At 47.5% G+C, this 24,817-nt stretch overlaps 1 protein-coding gene and 1 long non-coding RNA gene across 38 annotated transcripts in view; one reads left to right on the top strand and one right to left on the bottom strand.

The window, feature by feature from the left end:
• Window positions 1-24,817, bottom strand: part of LOC105473834 (LRR binding FLII interacting protein 1) — a 170,549-nt gene that overhangs the window by 30,825 nt on the left and 114,907 nt on the right. For 12 of the 37 annotated variants that reach the window (XM_011727948.2, XM_011727947.3, XM_071073671.1 and 9 more), the window contains 7 exons: window positions 23,384-23,449; window positions 18,850-18,927; window positions 8,392-8,427; window positions 7,474-7,599; window positions 5,538-5,609; window positions 3,331-3,501; window positions 642-734 (listed from right to left, as the gene is read on the bottom strand). In XM_011727948.2, coding sequence (XP_011726250.1) covers window positions 642-734; window positions 3,331-3,501; window positions 5,538-5,609; window positions 7,474-7,599; window positions 8,392-8,427; window positions 18,850-18,927; window positions 23,384-23,449 — 642 coding nt within the window. Of the gene's footprint in view, window positions 1-641; window positions 735-3,330; window positions 3,502-5,537; window positions 5,610-7,473; window positions 7,600-8,391; window positions 8,428-15,491; window positions 16,308-18,849; window positions 21,120-23,383; window positions 23,450-24,817 lie in introns of those variants that run through there. The other 25 variants (XM_011727921.3, XM_011727923.3, XM_011727925.3 and 22 more) reach the window with 6 other exon arrangements.
• LOC139357265 (uncharacterized) lies at window positions 15,788-24,667 on the top strand. Its single transcript, XR_011610186.1, has 3 exons — window positions 15,788-15,861; window positions 17,778-17,873; window positions 24,591-24,667. It is a non-coding gene; the product is annotated as an uncharacterized lncRNA (long non-coding RNA).

Below are 24,817 nucleotides of genomic sequence, written 5' to 3'. Positions count from 1 at the left end.
CCCTTGAACCATGTAAGGTATCATATTTACAATTTCCAGGGATTTGGATGTGGGCGACTTTGGGGGACCATTATTCTGTCCACCACACCTCCGAAAACAAATACAAGATCACCAAAGAATAGGAATGTCCACCAACGAGAGGGACTGTTTTGTAAGTCTAGGAATGGAGAGTTAGCCTAAACTCTCAGTTTTAAGAAAACTGAAAACTTTAGTAATTGCCATGAATGAACGGTGTCCCTCTAAATTCATCTGTTGAAGCCCTAATGCCCAATGTGGCTGTATTTGGAGATAGGGTCTTTAAGAAGTAATTAAGGTTAAATGAGGTCATAAGAGTGGGGTCCTGATCAAATAGCATTAGTGTCCTTATATGAAGAGACATCAGAGAGATTGCTTTTTCTCCACCATTTGAGGAAGGATACAGCAAGAAGGTGGCTGTCTGCAGGCCAGGAAGAGAGGCCTCACCTGAACCCAACCTTGATCTTGGACTCCCAGCCTCCAGAATTGTGAGAAAATTAATTTCTGTTGTTTAAGCCATGCTGTGTATGGTATTTCATTACTGCAGCCTAAGCTAAGATAGTCATGGTCTGACAAAATGCTCCAAAGGGAAAAAAGGAAAGGAAAAGCAGGAGAATGCTACCTACCTCGAGCATTTCCTCTCTTTGCTTCAGGGCCTCCTTGACTTCCGCAAACTGAAATTGCAGTATACTGTGGGCGTGTTTTTCCCTTTCAAATTCCTGTAAAGGAGAAAAACAGCACTGAAGCAGTGGAATCCCATGTTTCTGGCATGCCAGTTCAGGTTCTCACGATTGATAGTTTCTCTGGAACAAATCACCTGCTCCTAGGTCATCACAATCTTCAAGGTCTTTTATTTGGTTTTTTATTTATATATATATTTTGAGAGGGAGTCTCACTCTGTCACCCAGGCTGGAGTGCAGTGTTGCGATCTCAGTTCACTGCAAGCTCCGCCTCCCGGGTTCAAGTGATTTTCCTGCCTCAGCCTCCCAAGTAGCTGGGATTACAGGCGCCCACCCCCAGGCCTGGCTAATTTTTGTATTTTTGGTAGAGACAGGGTTTCACCATGTTGGTCAAACTGGTCTCAAACTCCTGACCTCAAGCGATCCACCTGCCCCAGCCTCCCAAACTGTTGGGATTATAGACATGAGCCACTGCGCCTGGACTTCACGGCCTTTGAAACAACACGAACAGATTCCTCTGGACTTTACAGATGATGCCTGATGACTTACTGTCAAATTAACCTGACGAGTTGATACAATCAACAAGGATTTCCTGATTTCTTATCTACAGTGAAGCAAGAGCCAAGGAAGGGCCCCCCCAGGGAGCCTGATGCCTTCCACAGCACTGCAAGGACTTACCATAAAATGGCCCCTGCTGAAATATGACAAGGAAGACTCTTTGGGATAAAAAGGAGATAAATATGGCCTACTTAAGCATCTCTCATGAACATCTGGTGGTCAGCTCTGTGCTTCGGGGGGCTGCCCCTTAAGGGACAAAACAGGATAGTTTGGGGGAGCAAGTGAAGAGCCTGCAAAACCTAGCTGCTCCTCAGGCCCCGCCTCCCCTCCCGAGGCTCAGTCCAGGAAGCTGGCAGCTCGGCTCTGCTGTTTTCCTGCCCGGTCACAGCAGCGCCTTCCCTGGTGATGGCCTGGGACCCAACTCACTTTGCTGACAGCTAACAGGCCTGCAGGACGCCCCTTCCCTAGACCTGTCAGGCGGGTGATCTGAGATGGGATCTGGCCTGAGCTTCTGCTCACCCTAGCACTTCTGTTCACCCACTTCCTTTAGCTTGGGGTGGCTGGTGCCCTCCTGGTTATGACAAGGGCCCTCCTGTGGGGCTTTGCATAGCCCCTGTGTCCATCTCGGGACAGCATTCTAGCACCATCCAACTTCTCTGGAGTGAGACTCGAGAGTTCTCAGTCCACTGAATGATGCCTAACGACAGCATTCCAGGAGGCGTGCAAATGCATTACAGGCCCCCACCCGAGGGGGGTTGGGATGTGCTCTCCACTCCTCTGTTCCCACATGACATCAGTCTTGTGAAAAGCTTCTCCCCTCTTTCAGAGTTCAGCTATCAGGAACTCTGGGGTAAAATCTTCAGCTTCCAACTCAATTCTATAGCAGTCAAAGAAGCAGGCCTGAGGGTTATCAAGGGTACCTCGGTTTTAACCCTTTGGATTTAGAGGATATCAGCCAGTTAAAAACAACAACACCACCACCACCCACACATTACATTTTCTGTTTCTCTCAGAATCTCCGAAAAATTGGACAATTCCTAAAAATATGAAAAAAGTATTCCTTGCTTTCTATCTAAAGAACATCCGAGCCCAGCCTTCATGGAATCAGTCCGCTGTCATTACTTATCTTAACACGTGACTCATGCTTGAGACTCACGCTAGAAATTATATCTGATATCAGCTACCAACAAACTAGTTCCAGTGGTTCTTACTGAAAGCTCAAATAAGACTGTCTTTCTCTGAGCTTGATGATATATTTAATTCTTCAGTGGAGTAACTGTATCTTTTCCCAATCAGCAGGAAATAATATAATTTTCTTAAAATCTTTGATACTCATAACTATTTCTCTATGGTGTTAAGAGAGAATAAAATAAAAATCAGAAAATACATATTAACAGGAAAATCCTGAGGCATCTGATCGCACCTTATTGGAGCATGGTGGCTCTTTCATAGGTGTGTTTTTTCAGTTTGATTTCAGCTTACATGTTCTCCTAGAAAAACTGTCTCTAGTTTACATGTTGAAATTATATGTATCAATATTTCAAGTCACTTGGCAAAGAGTATGGTACTTTTATTCTCAGATGTTTGGATTTCCTGGATAACTGGAGAGCCATTGTTTAAAAATACAAAAATACATAATGTAAATTATACATTATATATACATACATACACACGATTATATATCCACACATACATATAAACACACACACACACACACACACACACACACACACACACACACACACACCCCTACCACTCCCTTTTTTTTTTTTTTGAGACAGGGTCTTCTCTGTTGCCCAAGCTGGACTGCAGTGGTGTCAACACAGCTCATCACAGCCTCAACCTTCTGGACTCAAGTGATCCTCCCACCTCAGCCTCCCAAGCAGCTGGGACTACAGGCATATGCCACCTGGCTAATTGTTTTAATTTTTTTAGAAATGATGTCTCGCCATGTTGCCCAGGCTGGTCTCGAACTCTTGGGCTCAAGTAATCCTCCCACCTTGGCCTCCCGAAGTACTGGGATTACAGGCCACTGCATCCAGCCTATCCTAATATTCTGCATCATACTAATGCTTACTTTGTTTTTCTCTTCGTACTGCCGCCTAGATTCAGCCAGCTGTTCTTCAAGCTCCAGCAACATATCTTTTAGGGTATCAACCTGGTACATGAAGTTCGTCTTTTCATTGTCTAGCTGAGCATTGGAAACCATAGCCTTCTTATATTTCTCTTCAACTTCTGCTAGAGAGTCCTGTGGAAAGCAGGTCATATTTTTGAAATTGCAATAAAAAAAATCAAAACAAAGAATCATTCAGTATTCAGTTAAAAAAAACCCTCAGTCCTAAACTTAGACTATATTTCTTAGAGCAAATGGATCAGAGGAAGAAACACATGGCAACTTCAAATGCATGGAAATTCCCCTTTTCAATTTGGTCAAATTCTCATTGCTCAGAAAATTCGCTAGTAAAAGCAATGTACACACTCATTAGAACAAACGAGACACCAGTATGGAAAGGGATGTTGTCACAGAGGCAGCAGAGTCTCTGGCTCCACTCAGTAGCTGGGGAATCCTCCCAGCATGGTGTCTTAGGGCTGGATGTCAGGCTGTTCGACAGATTTCTGAAGAATCACTAGAGGCATGTGACCAGCCCCTGTGAAAGAGCCAGTGTGTGATGGCTGAGATAATTACTCAGGGCCACGAGCCACAGTGACCGCCAACCAGCCCTACTCTGGCTTATGAATCAGGAAAGGAGCAGTAGTGATTTCAGATTTTTGACTCATAGGAAAATGGCATGCAGATCTCACTGGGCAGGTCCTGGAAAGACATCATTCCCTTTGAAGGACGGTCCAGAGAAAGAGGCCTGTAAAATATGCATGGCAATGCCCTCACTTGCCTCACACCCTTGCAGGTCCCCAACATGAGGAGGCTAAGGCGATTCCAGAACAGAGAGAGCAGAACCGTCAGGGCACATACGTGCAGAGCTAGAGGCAGAGGCAGGAGCTGCCTGTTCAGGTGCAGCAGAGGCTACGAGGGGGCTGGAGGGACCAGTGCTGGTCTAGCTCTGCACCTCCACACCAGGACAGCTGTTTCAGGTGGGACCAGTGGGTCTCTGGTTGCTTCAGTGGCTCCCCACCAGCTTTTTTTTTTTTTTTGAGACAATGTCTCACTCTGTCACCCAGGCTGGAGTGCAGTGGCACAATCTCGGCTCACTGCAGCCTCCACCTCCCGGGTTCAAGTGATTCTCCTGACTCAGCCTCCCAAGTAGCTGGGATTACAGGTGTGCGCCACCACACCCAGCTAATTTTTATATTTTTAGTAGAAACGGGGTTTTACCATATTGGCCAGGCTGGTCTCAAACTCCTGACCTCAGGTGATGCACCCGCCTCGGCCTCCCAAAGTGTGGAATTACAGGCGTGAGCCACTGCACCTGGCCAAGGGGCTCCCTTTTTCGCATGAATTGAAAGCCAGAGTCTTATTTTTCCCCCTTTCAGGAAAGGTGACAGATATGAAGATAATGAATTAGTCATGACTGATGTCACCTCCTCTGTCTGGTGCCCTTTGATATTAAATTCAGACGATCTCTCAGGTACTTTCTAGGGGGCTGAAAAGGGAGTAACAGATTTGCCACCTACTTCCAGATCCACAATCTGCTGCTGCCTAATGAAGACAGTCACTGAGTGCTCACCTTACTGTCAAGGAACAGGGCAACCCCATCTCCTGGCTGGTGCAATGAAGTCACTGCACACTCTAAAAGCAGTGTGCACATGCTCCAAGAAAGCCAATGCCACAGTCAGTCTTTACTTCAATTAGCAGCATTTTACAGGACGCAAATAACTGGGATGTTTCAAAAGTGTGGCATGTGAGGATGGCCTTATTAGTAGACATCAGATATTTTGAGAAGCAAATCAACCTAAGCATTTTTGTATACAGCTACTACAAAAAGTGAAGAAAACCAAACCTTCTTCAAGTGTCTGGTACACGCCTATGGGAAATAAGAAACTGGTTTGAAGCCTGGGGGAAGGATGGTGAGTACGAGACATGCGTCAGGGAGTATGTTAGTGACCTTTTCTACTGGGGAGTTACATTTTCAAGTCTTGGTTCAAACAACGCATTTGGGAAAATGGTGAGTGTACACCCATGCCGGCATTCCTGCCATTGTGAGTTCTTCTACAACCTGGAGCCTCTTTACAGTAAGCATGCACTTTGAATTTCTTCTTTAGGATTTTGGTTTTTTTTTAAGTGAAGTTGGGTTAATATGGTGAGACCACACTTCTGTGAATTGGTACCTTCATCTCTTTCAACCCCTGCATGTATTTGCCTTCTACATCCTGAATCTGGTCCTTTAACTCGTTGAGTTCCTGGGGGAAATGGCAGAAAAGGCAGATGATGTCAAGGGAAAACAGGTGACTCCCTAAATCTTTCATACTTCGGGGTACTTTCTACTTGGGTAGTCTGAGCATCCAATTTTCTTTTTTATTAAGTGTTAAAGGAAAATAAACTTCAATATTTAAAGATTAAAGTTCAGGTGTATCCCACATGATATTTTTACATGATTTTATGCAATCCTGGTGTATCTCATATGATTTTACACAGTTTAAAAAACAGGCAAAATAGAGCTTCTGAAAATGGTACAGGTTATTTCAACTCCTATTTAGTAATTCATTCAAGCACTTGGAGTTCCTACTCTGCAAGATACAGTGAGATGCTAGAGGCAGAAATCAGCAACACTTTTCCCCTGCATTTATGGAGCTCCAAGTCTCTACTTTGCCAAATTATTGGTGCCTGGAACAGCACCTGGCATGAGCCAGCCTCTCAGTAAGTACCTGAACAAATGAACGGCATGCACAACCTAAGGACAGAGAAACATCAGGACTGCCACCAAGTCTGCTGTAGAAAGGGAAACAACAGGCCAGGCACAGTGGCTCACGCCTGGAATCCCAGCACTTTGGGAGGTTGAGGTGGGTGGATCACCTGAGGTCAGGAGTTGAAGACCAGCCTGGCTAACATGGCGAAACCTCATCTCCACTAAAAATACAAAAATTAGCCGGGTATGGTGGCAGGCGCCTGTAATCCCAGCTACTCAGGAGGCTGAGGCTGGAGAATCGCTTGAACCCAGGAAGTGGAGGTTGCAGTCAGCCGAGAGTGTGCCACTGTACTCCAGCCTAGACGACAACAGTGAAACTCTGTCTCAAAAAAAAAAAAAAAAAAAAGAAAAGAAAAGAAAAAGGAAAAAAATGGAAAGCAATGAGGAGCTGCAGGTGGCCCAGGGGTGGCATATGGGAAACGGCTCTTCTGGTTTTGTAAACTTATAAAACATAGGTGTTGGAAGGACCTTCAAGGTGACCCCGGCCAACCTCTGGTGGATGCTTAAATCCCTATCTGTCCTCCCTGGCAAATGGCCATGCAGCTGCTCAGACATCCCCAGTGGGAGCTGCTTCTCTTTTAAACTTAGTTTAAAGCACTAGAAAATTCAGAAACAGAGTCAATTCTGGCTCCTTTCAGCTGCTTCTGTCTTGGTTCTGCTCCCTGGAGGACACAGGTCTAGTCACCTCACCTTCCCTTCGAGTCTTCAGGTTTTCAGATGCACTGTCCCTAGTTACTTTAACAAATAGCACCATGTTTCTCTCTAACACATGGAATGCTACCAAATGCCTGGCACTGTCCTGGGTGCTGAGGATAGAGCAGAGAATAATACCTACACTACAGCGGGAGAGAAGAAATCATTAAAATACAAAGATGAGGTCTACTAAAGGCATATTACAAAGAGAAAGGAAAGGGCATGTTCTAGGCCGAAGGGGAACATACTTAGCAGGGAAGGTTGTGTGAAAGTAGGTAAAGCCATATGGTGTCCAAACACGTGGACTGAATGTCTACGCAGACCAAGCACACAGAGACAACAAGCACACAGAGACAACGAAGCGCATCAACACAACGTGCCTAGTGCTCTCACTAAGGTATGCCCTGGGTGCTGAGAGGCGCAAGGGGCCGGCACACAGTCCGCCCTGCTGGGGGGGTCAGTGAATAGGATCAGATTCCTGCAGGAGACACTATGTGAGCTGGGTCTTGATGTTAGGAGAACACCATATTTTAGGGGAGGTGAGGGAGATAGGACCAAGAAGAAAGATCCAGAACTTTATGAATTAAGTCTTTTTTTTTTTTAATCTAAAGACTGATTTTTACAAAAGGTTCTCTCAAGTCGTGAGTAAGAAGAGAGCATCTCACCTTGATTTCCCTGATGGATGCCTCGGTGTCGATGGAGATGGAGGTGTCTCCGCTGCCTCTCCGAGAAGAAGTCCCACCCAGAGAGGCCAGCGTGGCTGCAGACAGGCCTGGCATGTTACGAGACCCCTGGAACGTTGAGAGGATCAGATGCTGATATGGGTGTCCCCACCCAAATCTCATCTGGAGTTACAATCCCCATAATCCCCACAGGGTGAGGGAGGGACCTGGTGGGAGGTGACTGGATCACGGGGGCAGTTTCCCCCATGCTGTTCTCACACTAGTGAGTGGGCTCTCAGGAGAGCTGACGGTTTTGAAAGTGTTCGACAGTTCCTCCTGCAAATGTTCTCTCTCCTGTGGCCTTGTGAAGAAGGTGCCTGCTTCTCTTTTCACCATGATTGTAAGTTTCCTGAGGTCTCCCCAGCCATGCGGAACTGGGAGTCAATTAAAGCTCTTTTCTTTGTCAATTACCCAGTCTTAGGAAAGTTCTTTATGGCAGTGTGAGAACGGACTAACCCAGATGCGATTTTAGACAAAACCAAAACTGCATGTAAATCTAACATCACAGGACTGTTACTTTAATTCCATTTCCAAATTGGAAGCTCTTCATGGACTTATGCTAAGCTATAAGGAGAGGATCATTTCCAGGCACCTCCTGGATGCTCTGTGGTCAGCTGGATTAACCCTAAACTCCATGGTGGGGCCCATCATAAACGCCTCCCTGCTCTGCAGGGTCTAACGCACACTGGACAGGACTCCCGGTGGCCTACCTACAGGGAGGTGATGCCAGGTTAGGTGGGCCGCTTTCCAGTCCATTCCCTCACTGGAGAACATCTTTATTAAAAAGACCAAGCAACATATTTTCTTATCAATTTCATCCACAACTTTCGGGACCCTCTAGGTTTATGAACGATTCCTTACCTTCTCAGTAAAATCTTTTTCTGGTCTGTCTTCTACCTGTAGAGGAAAATGCACAACATATTAAATACTTTAAAAGCGTTAAATGGATAACATGAAGATAGGGGCTAATGATTAAAAAAAAAACCACACACACACACACACACACACACAAAAACAAAACATTCGCTTCCTTCGTAATTTAGAAGCAGAAAAGTGGGATCCTCCAAATTTGGCTTTTCCCACTTCTCCTACTTGGACGTCTGTGAGGTCCCTTCTTCTCCTGTGCTCATTTGGACGTCCCTGAGGACCCTCTTCTCCTGTCCTCAGGTAGGAGTCTCACTGGGACCCACAGCAGGCTGTGGAACTACAAGAGGGGGTGCAAATGAGGAACGGACCCTGGAGATGGCCCTGCACCATGAGGATGTCTCGGGACAAGAGGCAGAGGCTGGTAGTGGGTTACTTCTTTCTTGGCTCAGGACCCAACAAAAGACAGGCTTATTTTTTTCTCTTTCCTTTTTTTTTTTTTTTTTTTTGTGGAGCTCAGGGTGGGGAAGGGTTGTTTAAACAAATATTAATTACCTGGAGTGCTGCTTTTTTTTTTTTGCACATTGAATGTTCTTATCATAAACCCACTGGGAAAGTTACCAGGATTGAGTTTGTCTCCAAACTCTCTGGGAAAAGCTGTCAACTAATCACGTTTTCCCCATCATGTCTTCAACCCAGCTTCCTGTAGCTCAGAACTTTTTCACTTTGGTTGTCAGAAAATCAGCCAAAGACATGCCCGGCAACTGCAGACCATATGCTTGATTCAGCAGATCTGAGCGGTGACCTGGGACTCTGCAGTTACCCTTGTGAGCTCACACAGAGATAATTCAGAATGAAGCTTGAGAAATCCTGATGGAGAGCTGCCAAGGCCACGGCTCACCAACACTTGATCTGCACAGACGCTGGTGCCGGGGACCAGCAGCTCAGTACAGGGGTACAGGTGCTATGGTCAGGGTGCCAGAGAGATGGTGACCTCCAAATGACCACTTTCCATCTATGGCCCGAGTCCACGCTGGACCAGATGCCCCTGCCCTCACCATCCGGCCCCACCAGGAAGGCTCACTAACTACCACCTTCCCTCCTGCAAACTCCTTGTACCTTCAACTTCTCCTCCAAGGACACCTGGAGCAGCACTAAAACAACATAACCAGGAGTCACAGCTGGTCAGCCAGTTAAGGGATCAAATGGAATCCCACAAAATACTCGGTTAATCCAAAAGAAAGCAAAATCGAAGACCAGTGCTTAGCTCAGGGTAGCCATGTTCAAGGGTCTCCTACTCAACAGATCCAAGCTAAGCCCTGCGGCCTGGCTCCCAAAGCCATCACACGGTCTCACCCACCCACCCTACACCCGGGTCTTCAAAAATAAACTTTCTACTCTCATTGAACCAGTCTCCTGTGTCCCAAGAGCAGGAGCGGAAATGGGGGCAGAGAGGCCACATCTTTCAGGCCAGTAGGATGCAGCCAGGGGCAGGCTGGCCTCTCTCCCCTCTTTGCTAAATAAGCCCTTTGGGCAGGGTGGTGGTGGGGTGGTCCCTCTGCCCACTTAGCCACAGCTGCTAAGGACCCACCCAAGGCCCTGTTTAAGACCATGTGTTCATGGGAGCTGTCCACAATCCCAGGGGCTTACAGCCCTCCTCCCTGATGTCCATTCTCACGCTGGGTGTGGCCTAGCTATATATACTGCAGTGAAGACGGCTCTCTCCAGCTGTGGCCCACACCACCTGCATTTGCTGACGTGTCAAAATGCACACCTAGAGTTATTTTTTCAGATGTGCATGCCACATCAGCCTAACTGTGTACTTGGAGGCACCAAGGCAGACTCTGATCAGATGGGCACCAAGGGAAACTCCGGTCAGATGAGTACCAAGACAGACTCTGATCAGACGGGCACCAAGGCAGACTCTGATCAGATGGGTACAAGACAGACTCTGATCAGACGGGTACCAAGGCAGACTCTGATCAGACGGGTACCAAGGCAGACTCTGATCAGATGGGTACAAGGCAGACTCTGATCAGATGGGTACCAAGGCAGACTCTGATCAGATGGGTACCAAGGCAGACTCTGATCAGACGGGTACCAAGGCAGACTCTGATCAGACGGGTACAAGGCAGACTCTGATCAGACGGGTACAAGGCAGACTCTGATCAGATGGGTACCAAGGCAGACTCCGATCAGATGGGTACCAAGGCAGACTCCGATCAGATGGGTACAAGGCAGACTCCGATCAGATGGGTACCAAGGCAGACTCCGATCAGATGGGTACCAAGGCAGACTCCGATCAGATGGGTACCAAGGCAGACTCTGATCAGACGGGTACAAGGCAGACTCTGATCAGACAGGTACAAGGCAGACTCTGATCAGATGGGTACCAAGGCAGACTCCGATCAGATGGGTACAAGGCAGACTCCGATCAGATGGGTACCAAGGCAGACTCTGATCAGACGAGTACCAAGGCAGACTCTGATCAGATGGGTACCAAGGCAGACTCTGATCAGACGGGTACCAAGGCAGACTGATCAGATGGGTACCAAGGCAGACTCTGATCAGACGGGTACAAGGCAGACTCTGATCAGACGGGTACAAGGCAGACTGATCAGATGGGTACCAAGGCAGACTGATCAGATGGGTACCAAGGCAGACTCTGATCAGACGGGTACCAAGGCAGACTGATCAGATGGGTACCAAGGCAGACTCTGATCAGACGGGTACAAGGCAGACTCTGATCAGACGGGTACAAGGCAGACTGATCAGATGGGTACCAAGGCAGACTGATCAGATGGGTACCAAGGCAGACTCTGATCAGACGGGTACAAGGCAGACTCTGATCAGACGGGTACAAGGCAGACTGATCAGATGGGTACCAAGGCAGACTCTGATCAGACGGGTACAAGGCAGACTCTGATCAGACGGGTACAAGGCAGACTGATCAGATGGGTACAAGGCAGACTCCGCTCAGACGGGTACCAAGGCAGACTCTGATCAGACGGGTACCAAGGCAGACTCTGATCAGATGGGTACAAGGCAGACTCTGATCAGACGGGTACAAGGCAGACTGATCAGATGGGCACCATCTCATCCAGCAGAGCCCCAGAAGCCCTGCATCCATGTTCGGAGTTGTGAGGATGACTGGAGCAATTCAAGTGTGGCTCTTCTCTTCACGTGGGAATAAAAATATTCCTGAAATGTTTTTCAAATCAAAATTTCAAGGCCAGGCGCAGTGGCTCGTGTATGTAATCCCAGTACTTTGGGAGGCCGAGGCGGGCAGATCACTTAAGGTCAGGAGTTGGAGACCAAGCGGGCCAACATGGCGAAACCCCACCTCTACTAAAATTACAAAAATTAGCTGGGTGTGGTGACATGCGCCTGTCATCCCAGCTACTCAGGAGGCTGAGGCAGGAGAATCTCTTGAACCCAGGAGGCGGAGGTTGCAGTGAGCTGAGATCATGCCACTGCAATCCAGCCTGGGCGACAGAGTGTAACACTGTCTCAAAAAAAAATAACAAATAAAATAAAATAAATAAAATTTCAAATAACAAGGAAATGTGAACTATCTAGCACTTAGTTTCCTGGAGAATAAATTCATTAAATCTCCTGGGCCCAAAGCCTTTATTCCTTAGAATAAGTTAGTTTGCAGAACACATATTAATAAGATGAAAATAAAGAGGCTAGTTTAACTCTTGGTGGGATAGGAAAGTCCAGTTTAATAGGCTGCCAAGTTACCACTGAAAAGCCTGCGGCATTTTTGCTCCACGGTGTAAAACGAGTGTTTCTGGCTGCTGGTCGGCAATGGATAAATATTGTGGAGAAATAAATGAAGCTCAGGGAGCGCATTCACTTACCTACAAAGATAACTGTGCCCGTAAAAGAAGGGCCTACCCAAGTCTTTTTTTCTTTCTGGTATTTCTTGCAAGAAAGCTGAGAAAGAACAAACAGGGGGTCCGTACACTTTGATTTTGGGAGGACACGGCTTTAACACATCTTTGTTCTGCATGGTTTTAATGAAAACCGTCTACATCTATTGTTTTTACAATTTGTAAAGTATCAAATAAGGGGAAAAAACCCCAAAACCATAGTTTGCTGTTTCTATCATTTTAAAAAAGTCCTTGCTCCGAAGAACGTGACGGACTCAAAATAAAATCTGGGCATATTTTTAAGTAGAGACCATGCAGAGAAAAATTAAAAATTAAGCTCTTGATGAAAGGCGATGGCAATGAACGTTTAACCTATCTCTGTTTTACACAGAGTAAATTTCATTGTGTGTGTCTTCTGAATGAAAAAGGAATTTGTCAGCTTTCCCCAAACACAGGAAGACTGTTCAGCCCTGTGGAAAGCCACGCAGCCCCACTCGCGTCCACCAGATGGCGGTGTGTCGCAGCTGCAAGGGCCAGGCCCGGACAGAAGCTGCAGGCAGCGGAGCCCACCTTAACAAGCCCACCTTCCTAAGCCCCAGCAGAGCCAGGTAAGGAATCAGGTGTTGTGTTTCATCTTGACATAAAGCACAGCACCTCCTCCCTAAAATGACTAAGAAATCTAAGACAGGACAGGATTTTAAACACTGTCACAGCCACTGCACGGCATGGTGTGGGGACCTGGAGGAGGTGGGCATGGTGCAGAGAAGGGTCCAGAGGACACGGTGGCTGCAGGCGGTCCAGGCTGCTCTGCTCACCCACCCTAGCCCAGGACGGGAAAGCACCGGACCCTGCAGACAGTGGCCTCCTGCATGGGAAGGGCAGCAGCACTGCACACATTGCAGCTTCATGACTCGCGTATTCTGAGTGATACTAAACATTTCAGGTCAGGGTGAAAACTTCACACTAACAGGTTTATAAAGTATGTGTGTCATATTTTATAGTCACAGCTGAGTGTATACAAAGACATCACTGAAAATCTGGAAACAGTCACTTCTAAAACACGTCTGTGGAAGTTTAGTTTACGTCAATTTTCCTTTCAAAAACAAATGCTTCAAGGAGCACATTAAATATTTTATTAATTCCAAACTTCTAACATTGTGTCTAAAGGAGTTTACTATCTAGACTCCTGTACACACGATGCCTGGTGAGGCTAAAATGCCAAGTTTTCCATGTTCCAGCTGCCTGTCCATTTTCCTAGAGAAAGAATATGTGGCACCTGTTCATGTACCCAGAGAGACCCTACTCAAGGGCCCAGGTACAGAAAGAACCTGTCCCCAATGTCCAGCCAGGCAACACCAGAATTGGGTGGAAAAAGGGATCACCGAAGCAACATCCTTGTGAGGTCCCTCTTGAGACACAAACTAATAGCAAACACTGCTCAGAAAACACTGATTTTAAGGGTAAATTTCTTTCACATTTAAATGATAGCACAGTCCATCATTAGGGTGACAGTTTTTGGTTATAAATCCAATAATATGTACTTTAGCCTGAATGACTTATCTTTGAACTCTGGTGTTTATAATTCAAGACCCATTTTTCCACCTGGTCCCTGCCCCTGCCTCTCTGTGCAACAAAAAACATGAGTCAAAATAGTGCTGTTTTTCTAGTTCAAACGGGCAGAGATCTGAGTTCATTGCTCCTGTCTTCTCTGAGTACACAAGGGAAGATATCGACCCAGGCTCCCCTCGGGACATTACTGATGGATGTTTCAGAAACGTGGTGGCTTCGCCAGGTTCCCAGTGGGATTCTGGGGCCTGGATGACCCAGACCTGTTGGCTTCACCAGGTGGAGTCACTCTGCTTGGGTATGGCCCAAGCCTGGGCCGTCAAACCTCCGGATTCCAGCTCTCTGGAGGCACCTTTGCCTCCCCTCACACCCCCGCTGCTGGGCTTCACACCATGTGTGGTCACCCGATGAGCTTCCATCTGCCCTCTGTCTGTGCATCCCATGAGGGCGGGGGCAAGTCTGCATTTCTCATAAAATGGCCCTGTTTCTGGAACATTCTAGGTACTCAATAAACACTCAGTGAATGAGTGAAACACAACTTCCTCAAGGAGAAGATCCTGGCCATGCTGGAGAGGAAGAAAACACAGTTCATCCACAGCATGGACGAAGATGAGAATGAGGTGAACAGTATTCTATGTCTGTCTTGACATGGGGCTGATGCCCTCTCTGCTTTCCCAAGGACCCTGGGAGGACCAAGCGGGTGGAGAAAACTTTAGGTCTTGACCCTGGTGGCGGTCTCTGGACACTGAAGCATTTTCATTTTCTCGAAGTGGGACAGGCAGTCACTTCCTTCTTTCTGGTTACTACTGCCCTTTAATAGCACTGCCCTCCCTCCACCCCTCGGGGGGCACCAGCCCTCCCTCACCTCTAACGGGCGTGACGTGCTCACCTGTGCACCTGTGTCTCCCAAACCCAGGGCGGGGCTCCCTACCGAGCCTACAGGGCTGACCCTGTCTGACTCCACATTTTTCTTGTCTTCTGTCCTCACTCATACTGGCCCTGGATACATGTTCCTGATGAAGTCACCGGCCTGGGAGCATTTCCCATGAGCCCTCGCTACAACAACCGTATCCCATCCCTGGCTAACCCCAGCCAAGGAGAAATAAAGTAACCGTGTGTGTGTGTGTGTGTGTTTTTTTTCCTTTGTTTTTTTGTTTTTACCTTTTGAGGGAATCATGACCCCTCTTTCCAGAGGAGGCACAAGAAGTTTACATGGCCAGCTAGATGTCCCAAACCAGGAATGAGAGCTGTGACATTTGAACCCGGGTTCTGAAACTCCCTGCCTCAGAGCACTGCCTGCTCCATGTGACCCCAAGGAAGGCCAGACTGGAGGGTCATTCACCTTTGCCACCACGCTTACTCCAGGCCCTGCCCAAGACCTGCTGCTCGTGCCTCCCAGGTAGAAGGACCGGGGAGTCCCATTAAGGCCCTCCTGGCTTCTTCCCATTAACAAGGCCAAATACACCCACTAGCACTTTCTGTCGTCCCAGGAGATCCAAAATATACCAGCAATGGTGTTAATGTCCCAAGACGGAAAACAGAAATGGAGCCGATTCAGTATAAGAAGACCACGAGTTTTAGAAATTATGGAAATGAGCTAGCTTAGTTCTGTCTCCCAGGCTCTCTTCAGATACCAGGGATGCCGCCTGTACTCACCGTTCTTCTATCCTCCACACGATCAATCAAGGGATATCATAACCACATCCCCTAGGGAACTGCCCTGCACTCTAGAGACACCCCATCTGCATTCTAAGAACCACATACAGGAGGTGTCATCAGATGTGGGGTCCCCAACCGACATAAGGCACCCAGGATGAGGAAGGGGACAGCCCCGTCCCTCACTGCAGGACTGACCTTTGTTCCCTAAGCGTGTCAACCGCCTCACAATCAACTGACCTTTGTTAGTTGAGCAATTGATTCAGGGAAGGAAGAGCAGATATAAGGAGATCACCCACCCCCATCAGGTCCCAGGACACCCAGGAAGGCTGAACCCACATCTCTCTGTTTATGATCATCTACTATACCTGTGAGTAAATTTTCTGCAAATTTAGAAAACACATGACAAAGAAATTTGTATCATTTCAATCTCTTCAGTCAGTTTCATATGACAAAGAAATTTGCGTCATTTGAATCTCTAAGTGGCTATATTGAGCCCTGTTATTTTGTGACCTCATCATATGATTGAATAAAGACAATGCTTAACAAAATTCAACTGTCATGTCTCACTGGAACCAGGCAGAAGGTACGGAGGGCAATGGAACCAGGCGGAGGGTATGGAGGGCATTAAGGGTATTTGGGATTCACTGAAAGTAAAGCCACAACATTCTTCTGTCAATTGTAAATACTTATATATTTTTTTGCTTTTCCTTTTTTTTGAGATGGAGCCTTGCCTTGTCACCCAGGCTGGAGTGCAGTGGTGTGATCTCGGCTCACTGCAACCTCCACCTCTTGTGTTCAAGTGAGTCTCCTGCCTCAGCCTCCCAAGTAGCTGGAATTACAGGCATGCGCCACTACGCCTGGCTAATTTTTGTATTTTTAGTAGAGACGGGGTTTCTCCATGTTGGCCAGGCTGGTCTCTTACTCCTGACCTCAAGTGATCCGCCTGCCTCGGCCTCCCAAAGTGCTGGGATTACAGGCGTGAGCCACCGCGCCTGGCAATATTTATATTTTCTTTTCTGAAAAGTGAGTGTGAGAAGACAAAGCAATTCTACATTAGATTTATTATGGAAAATGTTTCTTCCTGGTAGTTTTAAGTGATCACATAAGTTAGCTTATGTTTATTGCTCTACTATAGAGCATGAGATAATACAGAGATCCCAACTTAAAGGAAGACACAGCCGTAAGGGCTGGCCAGGCTTACTGAGTCTGTGATCTGAAACGTCTTAGGTCACAACCATTTACTTTCGGTTATTTGAGTAACAGCATCAAGACCAACTTGTCAGGTTTGAAAATGGGAAATCATGTCATAACGAACAGCTGAGGATCTTCCTGTTGCCTGATGCACTCTGGGGAGAGACTTACTGGGGGGCGGTGTGCCCCTGGAGTTTGCACGGTAGCTGCTGCCTCGCACTCCCTGCACACATTCGCCTTCTCTCACTGCTGACTGCTGGGCTCTGGGATGGGGAGGGGTGGAACACAAACTCAAATGCCTGTGAGGCCAGCTGGGCAGAGCCAAATGCGTGACAAGATTGGATGTCTGCAACTTATACAGAGGGGAGAGTCCTCCCCCAGAGAAACAGGCACTGCTGTTGTAATGCCCGCCCCTCTTGAACTCTGTTTTCCTGCTCTCCACGGCTGGACGGAGGAAACATTCCTCTAGTACAGGAAAGCCATGCTGCACAGTGATGAACGGCACCTGGGCCGTGGCCTCGGGGTCATGAAAATAGTGGGTGGCGTGGAGGCTGCGCAGTTCTGCAACATAGCCTCAGAGTCAGTGGCCAGAGACCCTGGGTTTTCTTCCCCCAAAGAAGCTGATACTTGCATTTGCTGATACCTGAATGCAGGTATCAGGTGCGAGGTAGGAAACCTCACAGTTCTAAGATACTGCATCTAATTTAAAACACAAATCACCAGCACCATAACAGGAAAAGCCCGCCAAACAAGGTACATCTGCGTAAGCGGAGGTCTCAGCACTGCGACTTCTTGGTTGATTACTAAGAACATTACGAAATTGTAGGGATCAGCATGCTGAAGTATGGTGTTCAGTAAGTCACTTAAGAGCCACATTTTAATTGCTCTATGGCTGGGAGAAGTTTTTGTTTTTGTTTTCTAGAGACAGGGTCTCACTCTATTGTCCAGGCTGAAATGCAGTGGCGCAATCATAGCTCATTGCAACCTCGAACTCCTGGGCTCAAGCGATTCTCCCACCTCAACCTCCTGAGTAGCTGTGACTACTGGTGCGTGCCTCCACACCTGGCTAATTTTTTTCTTATTACTGTTTAGAGATGGGGAGATCGTCCTATGTTGGCCAAGCTGATCTCCAACTCCTGGCTTCAAGAAATCCTCCTGCCTCAGCCTCCCATGTCACTGGGATTACAGGTGTGAGCCACCACACCCAGCTCAGGCTGGAAATTTCGATATGGGTGGAAACGAACAGAGAAGCTTTGCCCATCTTTGCTTTTTCTCCCCAAGGTTTCCCACTGGCTCTTGAGGGTGGGAACCCTGGTCGGGTTGTGCAGCCTGAAGCCCCTTCCCTGGCCACATGCCCACCTCCCCTCCTCCATTCCCACACCCCCCAGGCCAAAACTGTCCTGGAGCCCCTTCCCTGGCCACAAGCCCACCTCCCCTCCTCCAATCCCACACCCCCCAGGCCAAAACTGTCCTGGAGCCCCTTCCCTGGCCACAAGCCCACCTCCCCTCCTCCAATCCCACACCCCCCAGGCCAAAACTGTCCTGCAAACTCTTCCTTTAAAAAGAGTGATAGCGTCACCTTCGAGTATCAGATCAGGTAAAACCGTATCTAAAATTCCAACAACCCAGGGAAAAACACATAATAATGAGACTTCACGAGCTGGAGATGACCTAACAGGGCTCCTATTTTCCGAAACAAAATTTGGGCCATGCTGAGTGACAAACAGGATGCAGGGCTGTAAATCCACACATTTCGAAGGATCTGAGAACCAGCAGGGTAACGAATGACGGGGGCAGAACTGGGAGTGTCCCGGTATCTACAGATCATGCTTTACCTTAAACGCTGTCTGGGTTTGATCACAGGTAACACTTCAAGCAAAACATTAGGAGTCAATACTTCAAATTTTTAATCATAAAAAGAAAACCACACATCCGTGCACATGGCTATATTATTTTCTCCCTTTGTGTAAAGTTTCCCTCCTCTAAGATCCCCATCTCTAAGCACTGCTAACAATTTCATGGTCCTTGAAAAGTTGAGCAGTGTAATCCTAATAATATCACCGCAGAGTAATATTCTAAATTTGGAGACGTTGGAAGAGGAGGGTAAAGGGAAGCGGGAGGGAGGATGACGCTGAGTAGGAGCAAGGCCAGGAGGCCAACTTACCACAGGGCTGGCCCGGGCCGAGCTGGCCCTGGAGGAGGCGCGGGAGCTGGAGTTGAGGTGGCCGCTGTACTCCGAGGGCTGCCCACACAGCCGCCGTCAGGACACGCAGCCAGAAAGAAAGGAACAGGGTCAGCAAAGGAGCAAGGAGAACAGAGGCCGACAGAAAACATGCTGCGTGAGTGGTGGAGGTTAGCCACGCACGGCAAGGAAAAGAGAGTTAGGGTTAGACAGCAAACGCATATTCAAATCACTGCTCACTAATAAAAAAAAAAAATCACATTATCAGAGGAACACAGAATTTCTCAGAGTTAGGAAGAAGAAAATAACACAAAGCACCCATTCAATTGGGTGTGCAGTCGCACCCAGTGGAGACACAGAAAGTCACCTCGTGGATGTGGAAATGACTGTTTTGAGAACTTAAGCTGCCTTCCGGCACAGAAACTGAAGACTCGGACAGGGTGCTTGGCGCCTTAGCAAGGGAACATTTTTGCTTCTCCACTATCTTTCCAAGTGGAAGCAAAATGAGATTTAGGGTTAATACAAAATTATGTATGGCTTTTTAAATTGCCAGATTACCTTCTACCTGAGTGGTTGCTATGTACGTATCTGTCTATCCATTTATCTGAACTTTCTCACTTCTGGTGAAGGAAAATACCAGCAACTCCATTATCTGGAAGCCACGCCCTTGTAACTTTGATTTATAGTCACATCTGCTGGTCTTAGATACATTTTCACGTTCTTATAAACATTCTCATATTCTTCTTGAGCAAGGCATGGAGGGGCAGGGGCAGGATTTGAACACTATTTAGGTTCCGACACGCCCGGAGGAGACCTTCAAGACAGACCCATGCAGCACCCTACAGCGAGCCCCGCCACTGCTGAAGTCCCTCCACTCCAGCCCCTGGACACCCTGCACTGTGCCGGGCACAGACCCCTCTGCTGGCCTCACAGGCTCTGCTGGGGACCTGCAGGGAGTGCCCTGCTTGCGAATTGTAAGGAAGCCCAGATCTTCAGGGGTGCTCATGATCTCATCTCAAATACCATCTTTTAGTTTGTTCCCTCACCAGGGCTAGTGACCAGATGAGGCCTGGCAAACTCAAGAAATACCTGTTGAATGAATGAATGATTTCAACTGTAGACTAAAATAACCATCAAATGTCAACTGAAAGCATTAAATCTTGTACAGGGCTGTGGTCAAGATGGGCAAGTTCCCCAGACCCATCCACCTCTATTTTATTTGATACATGTTTACTATATACTTACACTTAGGTGCAAGGTGTTGCTTAAGATACAGATAATACTGCTGTGTTCACACCACATGTACAGCATCGATGCCATATTCGATATATTCAAGAAAATCGCCAGTATTCCTAGACTCACTTTTTGGCTTTCTTGTTGAAAATAAAGGAAAACACTTAATGTCAGCACTTTAAAGCAGAAGAATTTTGCCTGAGGGTTTCCTGATATGAGAGAGGAAAACTCCGTCCGCAGTAAATCCTTCACATTCTATGTCATTCATGCCCAGGTGTATGGTGCAAAGACACAGTGAACTGCTGTGAATAGAGCTTACTGCCCACCCAAGCTTCCCTAAGCAAAAGCAGTTCTCAAACCTTCCAACTCGACCTAATCATGCAGAAAAGAACAAAGTAAAAGTCTTTTATCGCCATGGTCCACGTGCATCTTATGTTTAGGAGTTACGTGGCGACCGTGCAGCTAATGCAAGTCAGAAAGCTTTAAGTCTGAATCACAGCTCCATCTCTTCTTGGCCACGTGGCTGTGGAAGTTCCTTAGCCCGTCATCTGTGACATGGAAGTAAGGACGTGGGCCACGCGGAGGAGCTGAGGACTAGGAAGTGACATGGAAGTAAGGACGTGGGTCACGCGGAGGAGCTGAGGACTAGGAAGTGACATGGAAGTAAGGACGTGGGCCACGCGGAGGAGCTGAGGACTAGGAAGTGACATGGAAGTAAGGACGTGGGTCACGCGGAGGAGCTGAGGACTAGGAAGTGACATGGAAGTAAGGACGTGGGTCACGCGGAGGAGCTGAGGACTAGGAAGTGACATGGAAGTAAGGACGTGGGCCACGCGGAGGAGCTGAGGACTAGGAAGTGACATGGAAGTAAGGACGTGGGTCACGCGGAGGAGCTGAGGACTAGGAAGTGACATGGAAGTAAGGACGTGGGTCACGCGGAGGAGCTGAGGACTAGGAAGTGACATGGAAGTAAGGACGTGGGTCACGCGGAGGAGCTGAGGACTAGGAAGTGACATGGAAGGACGTGGGTCACGCGGAGGAGCTGAGGACTAGGAAGTGACATGGAAGTAAGGACGTGGGTCACGCGGAGGAGCTGAGGACTAGGAAGTGACATGGAAGTAAGGACGTGGGCCACGCGGAGGAGCTGAGGACTAGGAAGTGACATGGAAGTAAGGACGTGGGTCACGCGGAGGAGCTGAGGACTAGGAAGTGACATGGAAGTAAGGACGTGGGTCACGCGGAGGCGCTGAGGACTAGGAAGTGACATGGAAGTAAGGACGTGGGTCACGCGGAGGAGCTGAGGACTAGGAAGTGACATGGAAGTAAGGACGTGGGCCACGCGGAGGAGCTGAGGACTAGGAAAGGGGGTACATATTGGGCTTCTTCTGTTTCCACTTTCTGCCAGAAACAACTTCCTCGGCTCCTGGATCAGATGAGGCCGCTGGTGATGACTATGTCCCAGCTTTGTCACAACACTGAAGAGAGTCACTTCATACTCAGGAGCTGCACGGGGGCAATTCCTGGTCCTCCAGGGGCAGGGCAAGTCCTCCACAGTAGGACCAGGGCTGTCTGTGCAGGCCTGGGGGCAGCCTGGACCCTGAGGTCATGACCACTTGGGGCTGGGACCTCAGGCCTGGGCACCGGGGCCACTCTGGACACCATCCTGGGCCGCAACCTCCCTACACACTGGACTGAGAGCAGGGGTGGCTCTCTCCCAAGGCCCTCCTGTAAACATAAGGAATGGAGGATCCACTTGGAGGGGAACTGTGAGGGTTCCAGGGAAAAGATGGGAGAGGTTGGGAGGTCAGGAACTTCCTTGCCCCTTCCCTCTTCCTCACGATGCTAATTTGCTACCCAAGCAGAGCTGATCATCCCTATTTTAGGCAGTTGTGCTGCCAGGACAAGATGACCTTCTGTTTTCTTAACTCTCTAAGGCCATCACTCCCAGGCAACTCTTGTGGGGGCTAAGAGCACAGAAATCACTGCTCGCCGAAGAGCAATAAGGGCCAAGGACCTAGGGCTGACGACTCACTAGGGCTGGTGACGCAGTAGCATCTAGAGAGCATCAGGAGCCCTCTGTCCTGCCAGATCTTCGAGTCCCTACTTAGGACACCAGAAAGCCAGCTGGTGCTTGGGGGAAATTTCTCTTGAATTAGTATGCTCCCTCTTTTCTGATAAAAGAAAATCATTTAGTTGTGCTTTATCCATCACATCACAGGCAGGGCTATTTCATTCTTCACGCATGGTTTATGAGCTTTCTAATGGCCTATGAAAATGTTTACCAACTGGGAAACATATGTTGTATAGTGCGCTGCAAAATACTGAACAACTTATGCAATATAAAAATTGATAAATGTGTAATCAGTTGTCAACAAAAACGAACGCTATGTCAACTACTGGATTTAACATTCATAAATTCCATTTTAAAGAAAACTGTAGGTTAGACTGGCTTACATCATAAGAATTCATGAATATTCACGATGGCTGGACCAAATGGCATAGTAAGTCATAAAACTGGATTTAGCCAAGTAAGTAGCTGATTAACTTCAAAAGCAAAATTCTAAAAGCATTTCAAGTATTTCTTAGTAAATAATTCTATTTCCTGGAAGCTTGAAGCCATTTTTATAGGATTGGGGAGGAGCCTCTGAATACAGGCGCATCCACCGCCAGGGAGCACTGATGAGCACTGAAGGCTCCCTTTCCACGGGCCCCAGGGACACGCAAATTCGTCTCCCCACTTCCACAGAGTCCATCTCATTTTTCTACCTTGTTGCTTCTCTCATTCATTCATTCACAAATGTTTATTGTGCATCTACTACATTTTTACTCTCATAGCTGAGCCTATCATTTCAAATCAAAGAAAGAGATAGACAACAAAATAAAAACAGGGAACGAAATATGCGTAACAGTCCAACTTTTAAAATTTGTTCCTCTTCCTCAACTATTCAGAGATGAAAATGATGTGTGGCCTGCCAAATTGCCCTTTTTCTGTTTGTATTAGTTTAAGATGATTTCACGACCTGTTAGTATTGTTGGCGTGCTGCAAAGAGAGCAGATGAAACTCAGTGCAAGTGAGTCTCCCTAATGAGTGAGGACATGAAACCAACAACCAGAGGTTTCCCGATTCACATTATTCGTGACCTTCATTATAATGGAAGGTGGTGGTGAGCCCAGTGACTCGGTGCTTCCTCCTGAGGATGGCCAGTCACCCCCCTGCCCAGCGAGCATCCCCAGGTCATGCAGCAGGCAGGGGGGAAAGGCGGTATCACCCAAAGCGCCTTACAGCACGGGAGCCACTGGTGCTGCCCCGTCGGGCCCCACTGAAGCTGCCTTCATCCAACACAGACGCCTGCGACCAAAAGAGACTGTCAGGATGGGCACTCTTCCTTTCTCCGAGTGCCCAGAAAGTACTGAAAACGTAAGCTGTGAAAAACTGACATGTGCCAGGAGCATGGCCTGAAAAGCATGCAGGGGAGGCTCAGAACCACCTTTCCAGCTCTTCCAAGGGTTGCAGAGTGCGACAAGGAAACCTGGAGAGACGGGTTTTAGCTGCTATCAAGCGGCGTGCAATTTAATCTCCAACAGACCATTTAAATCCATTATTTTGAAAAACATCCCAGGCCTAAGTAAAAACTTGTTAATCCGGGTTAAAATGAGCAGATAATTCTCATATCCTGAATTCTGTCATGGCATTCTCATACTTAATGCTTAGAAAATTACTTTTATGTGAAGCGACTTTGGGATAAAATATCAAATAATGTTAATTACAGTTTTAATGTTAAATATTTTATAACCCTTTAAAAGTTGCTAAGTAGAAGAAAGAGTAATTGGTTAACTGGAAAATGCTACTTAATTAATCAATGTGGGTAAACAGGAGCTGACACTGCCACAAATGGTGATGTCAAACTGTGCCCGGTGTAAAGGAACTTTAATTTCCCTATTTTCCCCTGAGGACATACTAGTTTGCTCAGTCATTTATTAATATATCTAACACATAAGTATGCAATCTGATGGAAATTCAGAAAGTTATTAATGGCTGGGTGTGGTGGCTGACACTTGTAATCCTAGCACTTTGGGAGGCCGAGGCAGGCAGATCAACTGAGGTCGGGAGTTTGAGACCAGCCTGGCCAACATGGTTAAACCCACCTCTACTAAAAATACAAAAATCAACCGGGTGTGGTGGCACGTGCCTGTAATCCCAGTTACCTGGGAGGCTGAGGCAGGAGACTCACTTGAACCCGGGAGGTGGAGGCTGCACTGAGCCTAGATCATGCCATTGCACTCCAGCCTGGGTGACAGAGGGAGACTCTGTCTCAAAAAAAAAAAAGCTATTAAGACAATATAGGTACTTTGAGTATTTATTTACATTTTTTGCATAGCATAAGTACTTATATTTAAAACTGGAAATTGCCAAAGTAATAGAGTAACATGGATTAGTATCTGTCCAGGTTACCAAAGCATTAAAAAGCCACCATTCTTTCCGCCAATAGGTAAAGTAAACATTGCTGTTGTTCCGTTCCTAACAATCCCAGCGAACACAAGGCTTCCTGGAGACAGAGCAGTGTGGCAGCTGCAGTCAGCAATCGGGGGAGAGAAAACCCAGATCCGGCCAAAGGGGACAGACATTCCCCACAGGCACATGTAAACTCCACCTGAAGGTGCAACTTCCCCCAGGGGGCTGGAAACAGGCACATCCACAGCTCTGGGCTTGGTGGGG

Source organism: Macaca nemestrina, chromosome 11, assembly GCF_043159975.1.
Source record: "Macaca nemestrina isolate mMacNem1 chromosome 11, mMacNem.hap1, whole genome shotgun sequence".
Lineage (NCBI taxonomy): Eukaryota > Metazoa > Chordata > Mammalia > Primates > Cercopithecidae > Macaca > Macaca nemestrina.
This window is presented reverse-complemented; position numbering and strand designations above follow the sequence as displayed.